General features: G+C 44.0%; 1 protein-coding gene across 1 annotated transcript; it reads left to right on the top strand.

The window, feature by feature from the left end:
• Nucleotides 1-782: 782 nt before the first annotated feature.
• Nucleotides 783-16537, top strand: gfpt2 (glutamine-fructose-6-phosphate transaminase 2). Its single transcript, XM_041943766.1, has 19 exons — nt 783-901; nt 2031-2138; nt 2971-3072; nt 3557-3682; nt 4494-4552; nt 5369-5503; nt 6558-6619; nt 8590-8669; nt 10787-10904; nt 11296-11459; nt 11765-11860; nt 12204-12301; nt 12418-12538; nt 12813-12970; nt 13157-13271; nt 13434-13561; nt 13734-13901; nt 14408-14569; nt 15356-16537. The coding sequence occupies exons 1-19, from the start codon at nt 895-897 to the stop codon at nt 15398-15400; spliced, it is 2052 nt and encodes a 683-aa protein (XP_041799700.1). The 5' UTR covers nt 783-894; the 3' UTR covers nt 15401-16537.
• The last annotated feature ends 123 nt before the right edge of the window (nt 16538-16660 follow it).

The raw sequence follows: 16660 nt of genomic DNA, 5'->3' as shown, positions 1-16660 counted from the left end.
TGGTATGTATGTTGTTACCTGTTACCTGTCGCTGATGCAGTTACTCAGGAACTCCCTCCATTAGTCAGCACTTAGTTCCTTATGTGCTGCTCACTCATTCCTGACACATAGCAGGCCTACAACTAAATATATCTAAACAGGACACAAATACACTCTTTAGAAACAAGTGGATCACATCTTCAGAAGTGCTGCATTTATTTAGCCAGTTAGATTCATTACTGTTGATTTCTAGGGGAAATAAATGCAAATATTTAGAGGTAACAGAGATACCTCTATTCAGAGCTTTATGGAGCACGCGGGACCAAATCGTCTCCAAACGCCTGTTCTACATCAGTAAGCACAATACAACCATCCTCTTCCTCTCCATCAAGAGCCCTGCACCATGATACAGACTCTGACTCCTTTAAACACTGGTTCTTCACTCACAGCTCAAAGTTTTGGTGAAAACAGTTCAAGCTGACGCAAAGAAGTCAGGTCCAAGCCTTGATCAAACATTCGGTCAAAGAAAGTAATGACTGAACTCTTTTCGCTACACTGTAGACATGTCAGGCTGACAGATGAGCTGGACCATACATTGCGTGTCCCATTGAAACTCGACAAAACTCTTGAATGCTGCTGACGTGAACCGGTGGGTCGACAAAGAATCGAGTTAATAGGCGCTTATCCATCTCTGACAGATGAGGTGGCGAATACCTGCGAGGCAGCGGGACGGTGAAGCCGGGACGAGGCGAGGAGGTGTGGCCGCCGCCCTCTCCAGGAAACACCATTTAAATGAATTTGGGGGAGTGTGCAGTCGCTCTGGATTTAACGCGGCAGAGGCAGAAGCATCACTCCAACTGCGAGTCATTTTTTCCTCACAGAAACGTGTCCGACAACGACTGCAGAGCTTGAACCATGTGTGGTAAGTTTCCTTCCCCTTTCTTTTAAACTTTGTTGCGCGTTTTACGCACGGAATCCAGCGGCGCCCGGTGCGATGATGGCGATGTCAACGCGTTTAACCCGAGCGAGGAATTGGCAGTCATCATCCCGTGCGACTGACCTCGCGTAGCCGTTCTGCTCTTGAAGTTTTAGTGGCGAGGAACATTCATTCTGAACCGCGGCAGCTGGATAAACGCCTCTGCCTTCTGATCCGTGCGGATATCCGAAGCGCTTTAAACTGCTACGTGTCAGTGTTTTTTCACTCACTGGTGGAGACTACAGGACGGGCAGGTCACACCAGTTACTGTTAAAACGTAAAAAAAAAATATGTCGTTATTTTGCCTTCATGAATTGACTCACATCCGTCCACCAGAACGACCCCACATTGAAGCGTTGGTACATATCGCACCTTTTGACAGCCTCACGCGTCCCGATCTGGAAGAGGGACGCTCGCATCCGACAGTGAACCTCTCACAGCGCGTCGGCCTGTCCTCGCGTCTGGAGGGAAGGGGCCAGGGCTGTGGGGGAGCGCACAGCAGCCTGCCTACCTGGCTGCCCCAACACTGCGCGCAATGTGCGTCCGTCAATGGCCAGCTGTGTGCCTGAGCTGGCCGGAACATTCCTACACACACACACACACACACACATACACACGGGCAGGTATAAAAGGACAACATACCCAGCTGCCTCATACTGTACACACTTATTTTAATCTAGTGTGAGGCTGCATCAGTTCGACTAACTAATATTCAATATAATGAGATGACATTTCTGGTGTTTCATCCAGCCTGTGAATTCTTGTCCTTTCAGCATTATTAGTGTTGGATCAAGATTATAGATGATAAATAATAATAATAGAGCTTGAAGCTGGGAGTCCCCTCATGGATCAGCCCTGTTCTTCCTCAACCAGTGCACCAGAACGTAGATATTAAAGTAATCTAACAGTTGGCCATTGTTACAGTATTCTTTATGTTCAATTATATATTAATTCTTTGGCAAAATATGACAAAAGACGCCGCAGAGCTCTGCTGGAGTTGTATAAACTCTGCCTACAAGGTCGGAGCATCTCAGAGGATTCAAGTCCTGTTTGTCTTTCTCTTCGTCTCTAAAAGGGATCTTTGCCTACCTGAATTACCAAGTGCCTCGCACCAGAAAGGAGATATTTGAGACGCTGGTGAAGGGACTGCAGAGACTGGAGTACAGAGGGTACGATTCAGCAGGTAAGACACTCGGCCTTCACAGCATTGCCCCCCCCCCCCCCCCCCCCCCCCCCCCCCCCCCCCACACACACACACACACACGCACACACACACACACACACACACACACACACACACACACACACACACACACACACACACACACACACACACACACACACACACACATACCATGCAAAAAAGCTTATAGTACTCCTTGGCAGCACCTGTATGCCATGTCCTTAAAAAAATTAGATCTGGGAAATGTTTGACAGCATTCAAAGTAATCACATAAACAGTTTGATTTAATAAATGCATGATCATAATTATCTTGAATGAAATGAAGAAAAACTGGTATAGCAGTTCACGCCTAGAACTGCTTGACAGAGTGAGGTAGGTGGCACGTGGGCACACCTTTTATCATGAAATCAAAGAGGAACCAGCTAAGAGACACTTTCCTTGTAGGAATCAAATGTTTTAGCTGCCACTACAACTTTAAAAGCCCCGGTGACTTCTAACTCAGTACAACATCCTGCCACCTGGACATTTAACACATTCACACACTCGCGCACACAGACACACACACCTGCACACTCACGTACTTTGTGTTTGTTCAAGCTATTTGAGCAAGATGCAATCACACAGCAAAGAGATCCTTTAATTCCCCCTGCACGCAGATACAGACAGACACACACCCACAATAAATAACATCTTCAGGTACCAACATATTAAATCCTGGATCACATCAAACAGCTGACCTGCCTTTTTATGATGAAGCCGAATCATTTAGAAGACTTAGTGCTCGGTGCCTTTCTTAGCTCACCTGTTTTATGCCCCTCCTGCCTGCTTGCAGGAATCGCCGTGGACGGCCCCAACAAGACCGACATCAACGGCAACGCCATCTGCTTGATCAAGAAGAAGGGGAAGGTCAAGGCTCTGGACGAGGAGCTCTACAGTGGGTTTATGCACATTTGACTCATTTTCATTATGGCAGAGTTTCTATGTTAAGCTAAGTTTCTAATGTTTGTTTCTCAATAGTTACATTTTGATATATTGCCCGTTAATCCTGCACTTTTTAGCTCATTTTGAAGACATGATGCCCCTCTTCATTAATTCCCTGCAGTCTTTTCATGCCAGGAAAAGGGATGATGTTCTGCTTTATGCTTTTATGTAACTGGAATCCAGCTGACTTGATCACAAATCAATTCATGTTTGAAGTGAATAAAGTTTCCTGAACTGATGATCTGTGAAGTGTAAGCTAATCACATAGCGTCATATTGATTTGATCATTTGTTGATGGTGAGCAGCAGGAATTCATGATACGCCCCAAATGAATTTGTGCATGAAATCATCTTGAGTCACGCAGTAGTTAAGCACAACTTCAGTATATGATTTGGACCCTTATTCTGAGGCCTTACCGTTGTGTTTTGCTTGTTCAGAGAAAGACTCACTGGACCTGGACGAGAAGCTGTGCACACACTTTGGCCTCGCTCACACTCGCTGGGCCACACACGGAGAGCCGAGCGCTGTCAACAGCCACCCTCATCGCTCTGACAAAGATAATGGTAATGTGTTTGGATGTTTTTTGATGCATGCTCACATATACAGAACAGTATATAGAGAATTTAACACCAGAGCACCAACTGTAAATCTATGCAAAACATACTGAAGGAATGTCAGTGCTAATGGCTGTTTCTGGCTTTAAATGAAACACATCACTTTGGAATGAGCTCTTTCTATCTACAGAGGCTCCTTTTCCACAGAGTCAGACATGTTTCTACAGTAGCCCAGAACAGTCAAACCTGGCTCCAAAGAGTGCCTCTCGCATTTTGTGTGTTTTTAGCGAGGGTGAGGGGAGGGGTGAGGTCGCAGAGATCTGCAATCTGTGATTGCAGATGCCATTAAATCGTACAACTGTAAATCACCCTGGAACACCTTCTGTTGTAGCCAAACATACACCTGTCCCTTTATCACGAGTATTCATAGGTGTGTGCACCTTAGCTTTAGACTAAGGCATGTGAGGTCCAGAGAGACACGGGTGTTTTTTCTGTAAAATCAAGCGAGAAAACACTGGCCCTCACAATGATGCAGGAGGAACATGGTGCAGTCCAGCCAGCAATAAACGCCATTTAAGCAGGCCACATTCTTTGCATAACACCCTGCCTTAACATACATTTCACATATGGAAGCATACTTTGCATCTATAGCTTTATTTTAATGTGGTCTGACCTTGAAAATGTGAACTCCTTTAGAAGATGAATCCAAATTAGCATAATAAGGAGAGCTTAGCAGCGGTTTTATTACATCTTCACTAAGACTTCTTTTTGACCTTTAGCCTGTTTGTCTCATCTGGTCACTCTTGCTGCCTTTTCTCAGAGTTTGTCGTCATCCACAATGGCATCATCACCAACTACAAAGAGCTAAAGGAGTATCTGGTAAGTTGTCTTATCAGCAGGAATTGCTCTTGTCCAAACAAATGAGGAAGGATCCTGCTCTGTGGCATTTTCAGCAACGGCTTTTACGTAGGGCTCAAATTACCACAATAGGTTTACCTCCGGCCCAGCGGAGCAAGTCACTCTGTAGCTGTCCCTCAGATGAGTCATGAAGATTATGTAATATTACAACACTGCAGGTAATCCCTGCAAGCTAAGGAATCCCAGAACAACAGCATCATATAAATGCATTGCATGCAAAAAAAAATGTTAAACAAACGATTGTTGTAAAATAGACAGAAAACATCAAACCACATGTTGTAACATTTAGAGGAGAAAAATCATTAGCTTCTTTGCTTTGCACGATATTTTGACACAATATTATTCATTATTACTGATTAATATCTGTAACACATAACTTTCATGTTATCCCATTGATTAAAAATGGTGACATTGTAGCAGCGGATGTATTTTTTTTGTCAAAAACTTTTGACAGACAACACCAGTGAAGTCTGTTCAAACTAGATTGTTGCACACACAACATTCAGTTTGAAATCACTTCATCGGCCCATGCAGCTTTACTGTCACATCACTGCTTTAACAAGACTGATAAGACTTGTGATTAAATGGATGCTCAGCCACTTTTATTGTAGTTTGGCCAAACCCTTTCAAAGTATGATGGTGACAATTAACAGCACAGTTTACAGTCGCCAGCCGAAGCTCAAACCTGCTGCACTGGATCTCGCAGGATGACGGAGAGCATATCCTCAGTGTGATCACGTTTATGTTGACTTAAACAGTATCTCGTTTCTCTCTCAGATCACAAAAGGATACGAGTTTGAGTCAGAGACGGACACGGAGGTGATCCCGAAATTGATCAAATACGTCTATGACAACCGAGAGAGCGACAACGTCACCTTCTCCACCCTGGTGGAGAGGGTCATTCAGCAGCTGGTGAGTAGCCCCCGCGCAGCAGCATGTCACACACTGACAACAAGACTGCTACAATTCCACAAAGACACACCGACCCACTTTACAGCAGCGGCGCAGGTGTTGTTAGCGTGTTTTGTCGTGACATTACAAGATGCCAGGGGTTCACCTCTGTTTCAGTAAGACACACAGTTTTATGTTTTACCTCAGCTCTACGTTAAGGGATGGAAATTTTTACCACGATCCTCCCGGTAACCATGAAGGGAAGCATCATTTAGCTTAGCATCATAAAATGTGTCACTGACCCGTCACACACACACTCACTCATTTGCTCATTCCGCGATGGGCGCAACTGCTTGAATTTCCCTGTCCATTAAAACTCTGTACACCATCACAAAAACAGTCTCCACAGCAACCGTCCTAGCAGCATCACAAGTGACATCATCGCCTGTGGAAACAGATTTTTTCGGGGTGAGATTGAGCAAGCCGCCCTTTTCTGTTGTGTGAGTTTTTGGTTGTTGCGGGCTCTCTCTCCTCAGAGGTCCACAGGAGGCAAGAGCAGCCCGTTCGGATTTGGAGTAATGGGAACCAGATAGTTAGGCCCACTAACAGCCTCACAGCCACGACACCCTCCCCACGCCCCCACCTCCGTGCGTACCCCCGCCCCCCCCACACACTTTCAACACCACACACAAACACACTCGGAGCCAGTTCTGCTTCTAACCACCACAGGCAGCATAGCAGTCAGTGCTTTCGAAACACAGCTGATGTTATACAATAGGGGTCTTATTTCTCTTAGCCCCCCACACGCCTCCTCTACCCCACTTCTTCCCAACACTCACCACCACAACTACCAAACCCCACAGGGCCAGAAGAAAAGTTTGTTTTTGTTCTGTGAAAATGTTTCTCTCAAAGCTTACATACTTCGCAGACGAGATCTACCTTCACTGTTTACTATTTTTCTGTTTTGAACAGTTTCTCCTCCTCTTCCCTCACAGTCTGCATCAGCATTGGTGTATTTCAGCCTTCCATCAAGCTAATGTAAACTGAGTGTTTCCTCTGACTCTCTCTGTCTCAGGAGGGGGCCTTCGCTCTGGTGTTTAAAAGCCGTTACTTCCCTGGAGATGCTGTGGCCACGAGGTTGGTGCACACACACACACACACACACACACACACGCACGCACAGGTCTGACATTTCACTTCAAATTTTAGTCCAGTATATGTGCAGTGAGCCGGACTCATCGGAGATGAGTCATCCCTGCTCTTACCACTGTGAAGCAATCGCAAATATGATTTAAGGAGACTTCTTCGATTCAGTCATCGGGTCTTATCTTAGCTTAACACCCATTACATGTAAACGTGCTTCCCTTATGATAATGTGCAGTTGGGCTGTTTCTCAAGTGCACGTGTGAATGTGTGTAAATTCCCGTCTGCCTGCATGCGTCAGCCCCATCCGCGTCCTCAGACCCAGGCGGAGAGAGGGAAGCAGATCGGGGTTGAGTTCAGGTTCCCCCTCTCCCTCCTGGGCCTCTGGCCTCCGGGCCGCTGGCCCTACGCCGGCTTCTCTGTGACTCATTAACGGGGAGACTAGAGGGTTTCCTGTTTCGTCTCTGGGAAGTGCCCCTGCCAGAAAGACCGCTGGTTAATCGCTTCTTATCATTTTATTTTACTTTATTCTTTGCCTGGTTCAGCGAGCCATCACGGATCAGGGGAAAGGGAGACTGCTGGTGCACAAGAGTAAGAGAGGGGAAAAGTAGGGCAGAAGGGCAGCGAAATGAAGCGAAATAAGATGGCCATTACTCGTGGTTTATGCCGGCAGGCTTCCTGGCAGTGCCGGTGTTGGCAAGGCTGCTCCTGGCACACATGCTGCTATAGTCACTACAGTTTGGCAGCTCGTTTGTCTATTGTGTGCTTGTAGTTTCTGAGGGAAACGATTATGGTAGCTGATATCAGTGTGTTTCACGACTTCCGCTAAACTCAAGTTAGTTATGTGGTCAATATGTTGAACAGTCAGCATGGTCTCCTCGGAGGGAGGGATGGAGGAATGTTTGTAATTACCTAGTGATGCTAGTCACCACCAGCCCTTTGTTGTCAAGGATCACCTCCCAGCAGGACTTTTTACTCTTTTCTTAGCTTCCCTCTCTTTAACTTTCTCTCAATCTTTCGCTCTTGCGTTCACTTTCCTTCCAGTCTTTCGCCTCATTGCTCCTAGCTTCTCTTACATCCTTTTGTTTCGCGTCTCTCCCTCCCTCAGGGTAAATATTGTATTGGATACCGACCACATGTTTCTGTTTGCAAGCCTTCCTATTCAAGCCCCACACCCCTTAAAACAACCAGCAGTCTTACATCAGCATAGCCGAGCCCCAGAGAAAGACTGAGCGGAGAGAAAAGAGAGGTCTGCGCAGAGAAAGACAAGAAATAAGGAGAGGCCTCTTGGATGAAGTTTCTCAAGAGTTTGTGTCATAATAACTCACCTTGAAGAGGTTTTGCGTTGGGTGTCGCAAGGTGTGTGTGTGTGAGGTTTTATGTATTTTAAGCTTAGGTTCCTCACACCCTCCTTCCTCACCTGTCTGATCTGCATGCGGTTGCCCCTTCTCTGCCTCCACAGCCAATAGGAGAAGCCCACATGGAATCAGTAGCCAATGAGCAGGCAGTGACTCTGCCTGTGAGGAACTGTGAGCAAATCCTAGAGGGATGTAGATGAATATAAGATTGGTTTGCCTGTCTAATGTTGAAGATTAGACAGTTTATAAGAGATCTGGAATAAGTGGGAGGATGTCAAACTGAACCTCAGGACTGTGTGCAAAATGATGTAAAAGTAATCTTGCAATGACTGAATCTGAGGTGGCGCAGGAAGAAAAAAGGAATAGATCAAGGAATAGAGAGGAGCGCTCATAAGTGCTTGGAAACTTCTGTTTTGCTTGGAATAAAACAGTAGGATAGGATGTCAGATTACCTCAACAGTCATGCATTTACAAAAGCACCACGTGAAGACTGTGTGTATCTGACATTGTGTGTCTGCAAAATCCTAATCCTCTCCTGTCTCCCACCTCGTCCACACTTTCTCTCCCTCTCTCCGTCCCTTCCTCCCTCCATTCTCGTCCCGGCAGGAGAGGAAGTCCATTGCTCATTGGTGTGCGAAGCGAGCACGAGCTGTTGACCGAAAACATTCCCATCCAGTACAACAGTGGTGAGCTCTGTTCCTCTCTCTGTCTCTGCCATTATCCGCTTACACAGCACCCTAAATCTCTGCATAAATGCACACTCACACCCGGAGGTATTGTGCGTACGTATTCACAGAGATCTGTACATCTGAGCGTGGATTTAACAGCATGTTAAATGATCTAAAATAAATCTTGTTGCTGCTGATAATCTCAGTATCTGTGTCTCTGAGCTGCACTAAGATACTCCAACAATCAACGTTTTATTGCTCATCTAAGTTTGCAAGCACCAGGATTTACACTTCTGGTGCTGCTTGCTTAGTGACAACAGATCAAGGAAATATGAAAAACAAATGAAGAAATAAAATGTGGACTTCTTAGATCCAGACTGACCACTCTAATCGGAAGTAATGAAATACCGGCAAAGCTCCAAACCAACAATGCATTGGCCCGTCTCTCAACACTGACTTCCTGACTTCTCCAACCGGTCTGTGGCTCTCGGCCCTGAGCCCATTCATTCCTACTGAAGCTGTAAATCTTGAAAATGGGTCACGAATGGGTTTTAGAGGAAGATGAAATAATTTCCCAAAACAGACGGGCACTGTAGTTTTGAGCAAACTCTAACAGGAGTAAATATTTGTTAGGGACTATTTTCAGCCACTGATATGGTAAGCTAGTGAGTATTTACAGCAGCAGGGCTGTGCAGTATGAGGGATTGAATCAACAGATACTTCAGTGTTCACTTTAATGAAGGAACAAGTCACCAAGTGCGACAGTTTGCCTCACTGATGTGTTTTTAATCGTTTTCGGATGACAGCGGCGCTCTACCGCACAGAGGAATAAGCTCAGTCAGGCTTCGGCTGCACAGGTATACTTGTTAATAGGATAAATTAATTGTTGGTTTTGGTCTTTTCTTGGAATTTTACCGGATGTGTCCTTCCATGGGTCATTGCTGAATCTGCTGCAGGTTAAAACAGTCTCTGCTTCAGCAAAGATATGCAGAAAGCAGCCTTATATGATAGCTTTCTCCCTGGAATACACTGTAATACCTCTGTTACTATTTATTGTTTCAGATGTTCAGTAGCAAGTCCACATTGCACTTGGCTAACTGCAGAAGTAATACAAGATGTTTTGTGTTTCTGTTATTTATTGTGCAATAATTCTGTTAAAAAACGTTCTTAGAAAGCCATTTGTGTTGCCAGGGATCTCTGCGGGGAGTTTTAGAGGATAGCGGTCCTTTGGAATTCATCATTCTCGGTCCTACAGTTCCCAGCAACAGAGACTCCAGTGTGTACAAGAGAGATTTTCTCTTATAATCTTTCAGATACGCCTGTTCCAATGAAAGCATCTGTCAGTTATGATTATTTATCGCGAGCAAAACCCTGCATGTTTTCGTCTCTTCCGTCTTATCTGTTTACACACCGTTTACTGTATAAAATGTATAATTCTTAATGGCTCATGTGCGATCAGTGTGAAGTCAAAAGCAAAGTTAGGTGGTTTGGGGCCAAGAGGCAGGACGTGTGGTTTTAATGGCTGAAATAAATCTTTTCAGTTCTCTTTGGGCCCGGGTCTTTGGCCCTCTCTTTTTAGAACATTTGAGCTAATATCTCTGTTACCACGCATCTTCTGTTAAAGTGCTTTGTCGTTTAAACCATATAAAATACCAAAAGTAAGACCATGTTGGCTCTTTGTCACCCTAGTCTTATTATAAACTCAGGAGAGGATCCTCCTTGACCTCCCTCTTGCTCCTCAAGCACATCTTTATTGTGCGCCTACTGACGATGTCATCTTTCCGTCTGCACTGTGTTACCACTGTAAAGTAATCTGGCAGATTCCCTTGATGTGATTTTACAGCCACTATGTGCACAATTTGAAATTTCCCAACTCTGGCACCCAACAAAAAGACACCATGTCAGTCGGAAATGTATCCTGCTGTTATCAGTTGAATGTTCCACCTCAAATGTTTTCTGATCTCACCATAAAATCTGAATTTCACAACATAACGACCCCATTTCCACCGCAGTGACCTGACTGCATCTGGAAGTTGAGAGGAAGAATTCAAGTGATGAGCACATCTTGATTGTTTTAGTCACTCAAAGTTACTGTGCGACCTCTGACCCTTGACCTCTGACCTTTGACCCTGTAGTCCACTACAAGGAGGGAGTCCAGGAGAAGAACAACCATAACCGTCCTGACTGCTCCAACGCCATCAACTCTGTGGGGGATGGCAGAGCTGTGGAGTATTACTTTGCCTCTGACGCCAGGTGAGATACCAACTGTTCTGTGTGATTTGTGGTGAATGCAACATGGAACCATATCATTTAATTCTTATTTGTTATTTTATTAATCTCACTAATATGGTTGCAAAGGATCTGTAAATTTCCAGAAACCTTCCAGGGGAATTTTTGGAATTGTGGAAATTTTGCAGACCAGACCAACCGCCAACCGCCCTGTCTGAGCAAGAGGGCTACATACTTTCAATCAAAACGTGAACTGTTAATTCCCATGCAAAGTTTCCACTGTGAACATTCCCAGGATTTTGCAGCCTTAGTCAATAACAAGTGTGAGAAACAAGTTTGGCGCCCTTTGCAAACATCAGACTACTGCTAATCCTCCTGAATTGATCACTTCCATCCGTCTCGTCCGTTCCAACAGTGCCATCATTGAGCACACCAACAAAGTGCTGTACATGGAGGATGACGACATCGCAGTGGTGACCGGCGGGAAGCTGTCCATCCACAGGATGAACCGGCAGGCTGGTGAGGATCCTGTGAGGGCCATCCAGACCCTGCAGATGGAGCTGCAACAGATCATGAAAGGTTAGAAAATGGTCCAAAAGACAACTTTGTTCTGTGGTGGGTATGAGAAACATATAAGAGGTCAGAGATTTAAAGAACATTAAAGCTGCTTCTATCAATCCTGCTGAATACACTGACAACATACTGTATGCATGCGGCTCTGCAAAATCAAGTTTGCAGACTTATACATGCTCGCCCTCTGCTGGCTGAAATTTAAAACATATTGCTACTGTCAGCCTCCTCCAGCACAGACAAACCCTTGATGTGCCTCTGTTTTCTGTCTTACCTCTTAAAGCTGATCTACATATATGCTCCTCCCCTTGCAGGCAACTTTGATTCCTTCATGCAAAAGGAGATCTTTGAGCAGCCAGAGTCAGTAGTCAACACCATGAGAGGCCGGATTTGTTTTGACTCCAACACAGGTGACCAGTGACCTTACAACCTGCCCTGCCCTGCAAGGCTTAAGGATATGTAATGCACATCAACACCTTGGATCAATATTCACAGGAACTAATTCAGGACAGAGGATCTGCAGTTTTTTTTTTTGTTTTTGTTTCCCTCTTATCGACGTCTATTTGAATGTGGAGTTTTGAAAAATGAAGAACAATCAGAGATGAAAACATTTGTTTGCACAATATGTGCAAAATAACCTGACAGTCCTTAGATACATTTGTTTTTTGTGTAATAGATAACTGTTGACTTGAAACATGCAGCGAATCAGCAGTTTACTGGTTCAACTAATGCAGCTGTCTCCTGTTCCCTCAGTGATTCTCGGTGGGCTGAAGGATCACCTGAAAGAAATCAAGCGCTGCAAACGGCTAATCATGATTGGCTGTGGCACTAGCTTCCACGCTGCAGTGGCTGTGAGTAGAGACACAGTTATGTTAAGTAGAAGTCCAAAACATGAAATTACTGTTTGTACCGCGAGTGGTGATGGTGATGATGGTGAAACTGCTGCTTTTGTTTCCCTAATATTCAGACCAGACAGATCCTCGAGGAGCTGACGGAGTTGCCTGTCATGGTGGAGCTGGCGAGCGACTTCCTGGACCGCAGCACGCCCGTGTTCAGAGACGACGTTTGCTTCTTCATCAGCCAATCAGGTGAAAACACCCCACAAAGACATGTCCTCACCGTCAGCCTTATCTCATATTTGTCTGTCCTCCGAGGTTACTGTCTTAGTTTTGTTGGATTTTAATCCCTCAAAAACAGTCATTTCTGACAATTCTGACCATGAACCTGGTTTTGGGGAACTTTCCTTGTGTAAACCCTGCTCACAGTATCATAATCTAGTTATTTTTTTCCCTCCGACAGTGGCCTTATTGTGCCGGGATTCTGCATTGTAAGCATGTCTTTTTATTCCCTCTGCTCCCCCAGGAGAGACAGCGGACACCCTGATGGCATTACGCTACTGCAAGAACCACGGCGCTCTGACAGTTGGTATAACCAACACTGTGGGCAGCTCCATTGGTAGAGAAACAGACTGCGGAGTCCACGTCAATGCTGGGCCTGAGATAGGAGTGGCTAGCACCAAGGTATAGTTTATGCTGTAGACCCCAATATCCAAGTTGTCCGGCAGTAATACCAACACTTTGCATTCAATCTCATTATAAAATCCATCTCTAGAAGGCTGCGTGATAACACAGAACTGTGCTATTTGCAAGCTTCAGTGTTGAACACAGCTCAGGGTCATATGAGTGTTTCTTGCCTGTGTGATCCAGGCCTACACCAGTCAGTTTGTGGCCCTCATCATGTTTGCCCTGATGATGAGTGAGGACAGGCTCTCCCTACAGATGAGGAGGCAGGAGATCATCAGCAGCCTCAGGATGCTACCAGGTCAGTCCAAACATAAATCATACATCCTTCTGCACAGCATTCAAGAATCAAGCTAAACAAATCACGCAAACAAAATACTGTATCTTTTGTTTAAAATGTGCACTCACATCCTCACTGTTATTTACCTACATCTCCACGTTACTCTTTCTTCTACTCTCCTAGAGCTGATTAAGGAGGTGTTGTCCTTGGATGAGAAGATCAAGGCCATCGCCAATGAACTTTATCAGCAAAAGTCTCTTCTGGTCATGGGCCGAGGTTTCAACTATGCCACCTGCCTAGAGGGGGCGCTGGTGAGTTGAGAATGGCACAGCAGTCACTTCTCCTAGAATAAAATAAAATATGAAGACAAAGTAGAAACCCTAGGTGAAGAAAGACATTTGTAATGTCTGTTGTGCTCTGTGGGTTATGTCGTTATCCAGGATAATTTACTGAAGCAGTTTTATTCTTATCATTCTAATGTAGAAAATCAAGGAGATCACTTACATGCACTCGGAGGGCATCCTGGCCGGGGAGCTGAAGCATGGTCCCCTGGCACTTATAGACAAAGACATGCCAGTCATCATGATCATCATGAGAGACTCCTGCTACACCAAGTGCCAGAATGCTCTGCAGCAAGTCACTGCCAGATCGGTAGGTCCCGCAAAACCATATTCTGATTCCAAACAAAATGGGACTCTGTGTAGATTTGCAGAATGCAATCATTTGTAAACAAACTGTGTTCACCGATAACAAAGTGTTCCTGAGTCCATGTAGTAACATCCTTTATATAATCATGTGTTCACAAAGCGGTGAACCTCGCTCCATCCTCACTTGTGAACGACTGAGCCTTTCCAGGATGCTGCTTTCATACCCAATCATCATACTATCACCTGTTACCAATCAACCTGTTTACTTGTGGAATGATCCAAACAGGTGTTTTTGGATTGTTCCACATCTTTCCCAGTCTTTTGTTGCTCCTGTCCCAGCTTGTTTGAAATGTGTTGCTGCATCAAATTCAGAACAAGCAGATATTTACAAAAATCAACGAAGCTGTAATGTAATGCATTTCCACACAAATATTACAGTGCAACAAATGTAAGACGATGAACTGACTGACTGACTAATGTCAATCTTGCTTGTAACTGTCCCTCTATCAGGGTCGGCCCATTGTCCTTTGTTGCCAGGATGACCCTGAGATGACTAAGAATGCCTACCAGACCATCGAGCTGCCACATACTGTGGACTGTCTGCAGGGCATCCTCAGCGTCATCCCCCTGCAGCTCCTGTCCTTCCACTTGGCCGTCCTGCGAGGATATGACGTAAGCGGTCGACACAATTTTTGATTCATGCATGAGGCTTTTTGTCTGCTAATTTGATTACTGATCTGAAATAAGGGCGAGCATACAAACAAAGAAATATGTGGTCTGTCTGTGTATGTTATCTCCTTAAGGCAAAGTCCTCATATTGAGATGATGTGGCTCATAAGTGTCATGTCCAAATACTGCAAATGTCATTGGTTTTGTTTTATAAAAACACAATGTCACTACTTGGCTGACTGTGATGGACATGAGTTACATTTTTTTATTATGTGATTTTGTAAAGGTCTTTAATATATATCACGTATCAATTTTAAATGATAAGAATATAGCAATAACTTATTAGGAATATTTCAATTTAAATGCATGTATGTTCTAAAACACCTTGTTCTATTTGCTATTCAAATGATTTCAGTTGCATTGACTGTTGACTTTTCTTATCATAAGGACAGGAACTGGTCAGTGACACCGACATCAGTGTGTACATTGTGTTTTTTTTTTCTTTTTACAGCTCTGTTACAGCTGATCCTGTCTCTGTCATTTCTATCCGCCTTTCTTTTAGCTTGTTGATGTGTGTTTGCTTTAGCGTGACAGAGAAGCATATGTTTCCCGCTTAACATACAGTGAATGCACTTTATGTGATGCACCACTTAACACTAAATACACAGTGGCGCATATCCACCAGTGTACCATTTATACTTGTTATATCAAGAGTTAAACTATGTGCAGTGCAGCCACAGTCCCGATCACGGGTAATTTGCTCTAACAAACTGTTTTACCTCTTTGCAGGTTGACTTCCCCAGAAACTTGGCCAAATCTGTGACTGTGGAATAATTACAGCTAACAAAGCACAGGAGAGGAGGAAGGAGGCTCATAGATTTACAGTGCAATTGTGCAATTGAACATTCAGTATGTGTGTGTGTGTGTGTGTGTGTGTGTGTGTGTGTGTGTGTGTGCAGGTTGGGGTGAAGTAGGGGGCTGTGTATGTGTGCGTGCACAGATGATCGTGTGAGTGAGAGAAAATAGGAGATTATAGCGGGGCGATATGGTACATTTTTTTTAAAAAAAAAGAGAAATGTGAAGTCCGACCAATACACTGCTGAGGAAGTGCCAGTGCCACTGAGGCCTCGCGGAACAATCTATGAAAACAACATCAACGCATCCAAAGCAACATGCTGTGCCTTTTGTCTTATCTCAAGTTGAGCCAAATACACACAAAACAGGCTTAGCAGAAAAGTATTGATGAGGTTTATTGAAGTGTTTACAGTTGTGCAATATGGGGACCAAATGTGCATTATGAATGTACACAATCATGAGTGAGGTGATTACTTCTCTTCCTGTTTTATTCATTTCTGATGACTGTTGGGGCCTTTTTACTTCTCTTTGCAAAATGGAAAATGTAGGAATTTAACAGTTTTATTCCAGTGAGTTCTCTGAATTATGAAAGTGTCGTTGCACATTCATGTCATCGTGGTACCTGGTGTGCCATATATTCATAATTTCAATATTTTAAGCAAAAGCGACCAGAAGGAAGTTCCTCAATCTAGCTTTCACCTTTGCTTCATTCTTTTGATTTGTTCCTGCTCCATTTTATAGCTATTTCATTTTAATTTAAACTATATTGTAAGTCAGCTCATGGTAGGACGTGAACTTCTTTTCCAGAATTTCTTTGTACTTCTTCTTGTCATAGGGTGGAGCATTTTTATAGACATACATTAGGACTATTTAAAGAGCACTCATGCAGCAAAAAAAAAAAAATGTACCATGATTTTCAATAATACTTTTTGTCAGCCAGTTGTATGGGTTTATGATACTGATAATATTCTGTATTTATCTGATTTTTATTTTATCTGATTTTTATCTTACAGGGACTTAAGAGACGGTTTGATTTATATCTTTAACAATGTATTTTATACTGTATGCTTTGTAGACATAACAGGCACAATCAGTCAATAAAAAGATAAAGCATTCTGTTCAGTGCAGTTGTTTCTTTTTTATATCTCCTTCCTGATTAAAATCAAATTTTTATCAGACTATGTATACTTGATGCTGTATAGTATACTGTATTACAAGAGGTGGTACGAGGCTGCATGG

This window comes from Chelmon rostratus, chromosome 9 (genome assembly GCF_017976325.1).
Source record: "Chelmon rostratus isolate fCheRos1 chromosome 9, fCheRos1.pri, whole genome shotgun sequence".
Classification (NCBI taxonomy): domain Eukaryota; kingdom Metazoa; phylum Chordata; class Actinopteri; order Chaetodontiformes; family Chaetodontidae; genus Chelmon; species Chelmon rostratus.
This window is presented reverse-complemented; position numbering and strand designations above follow the sequence as displayed.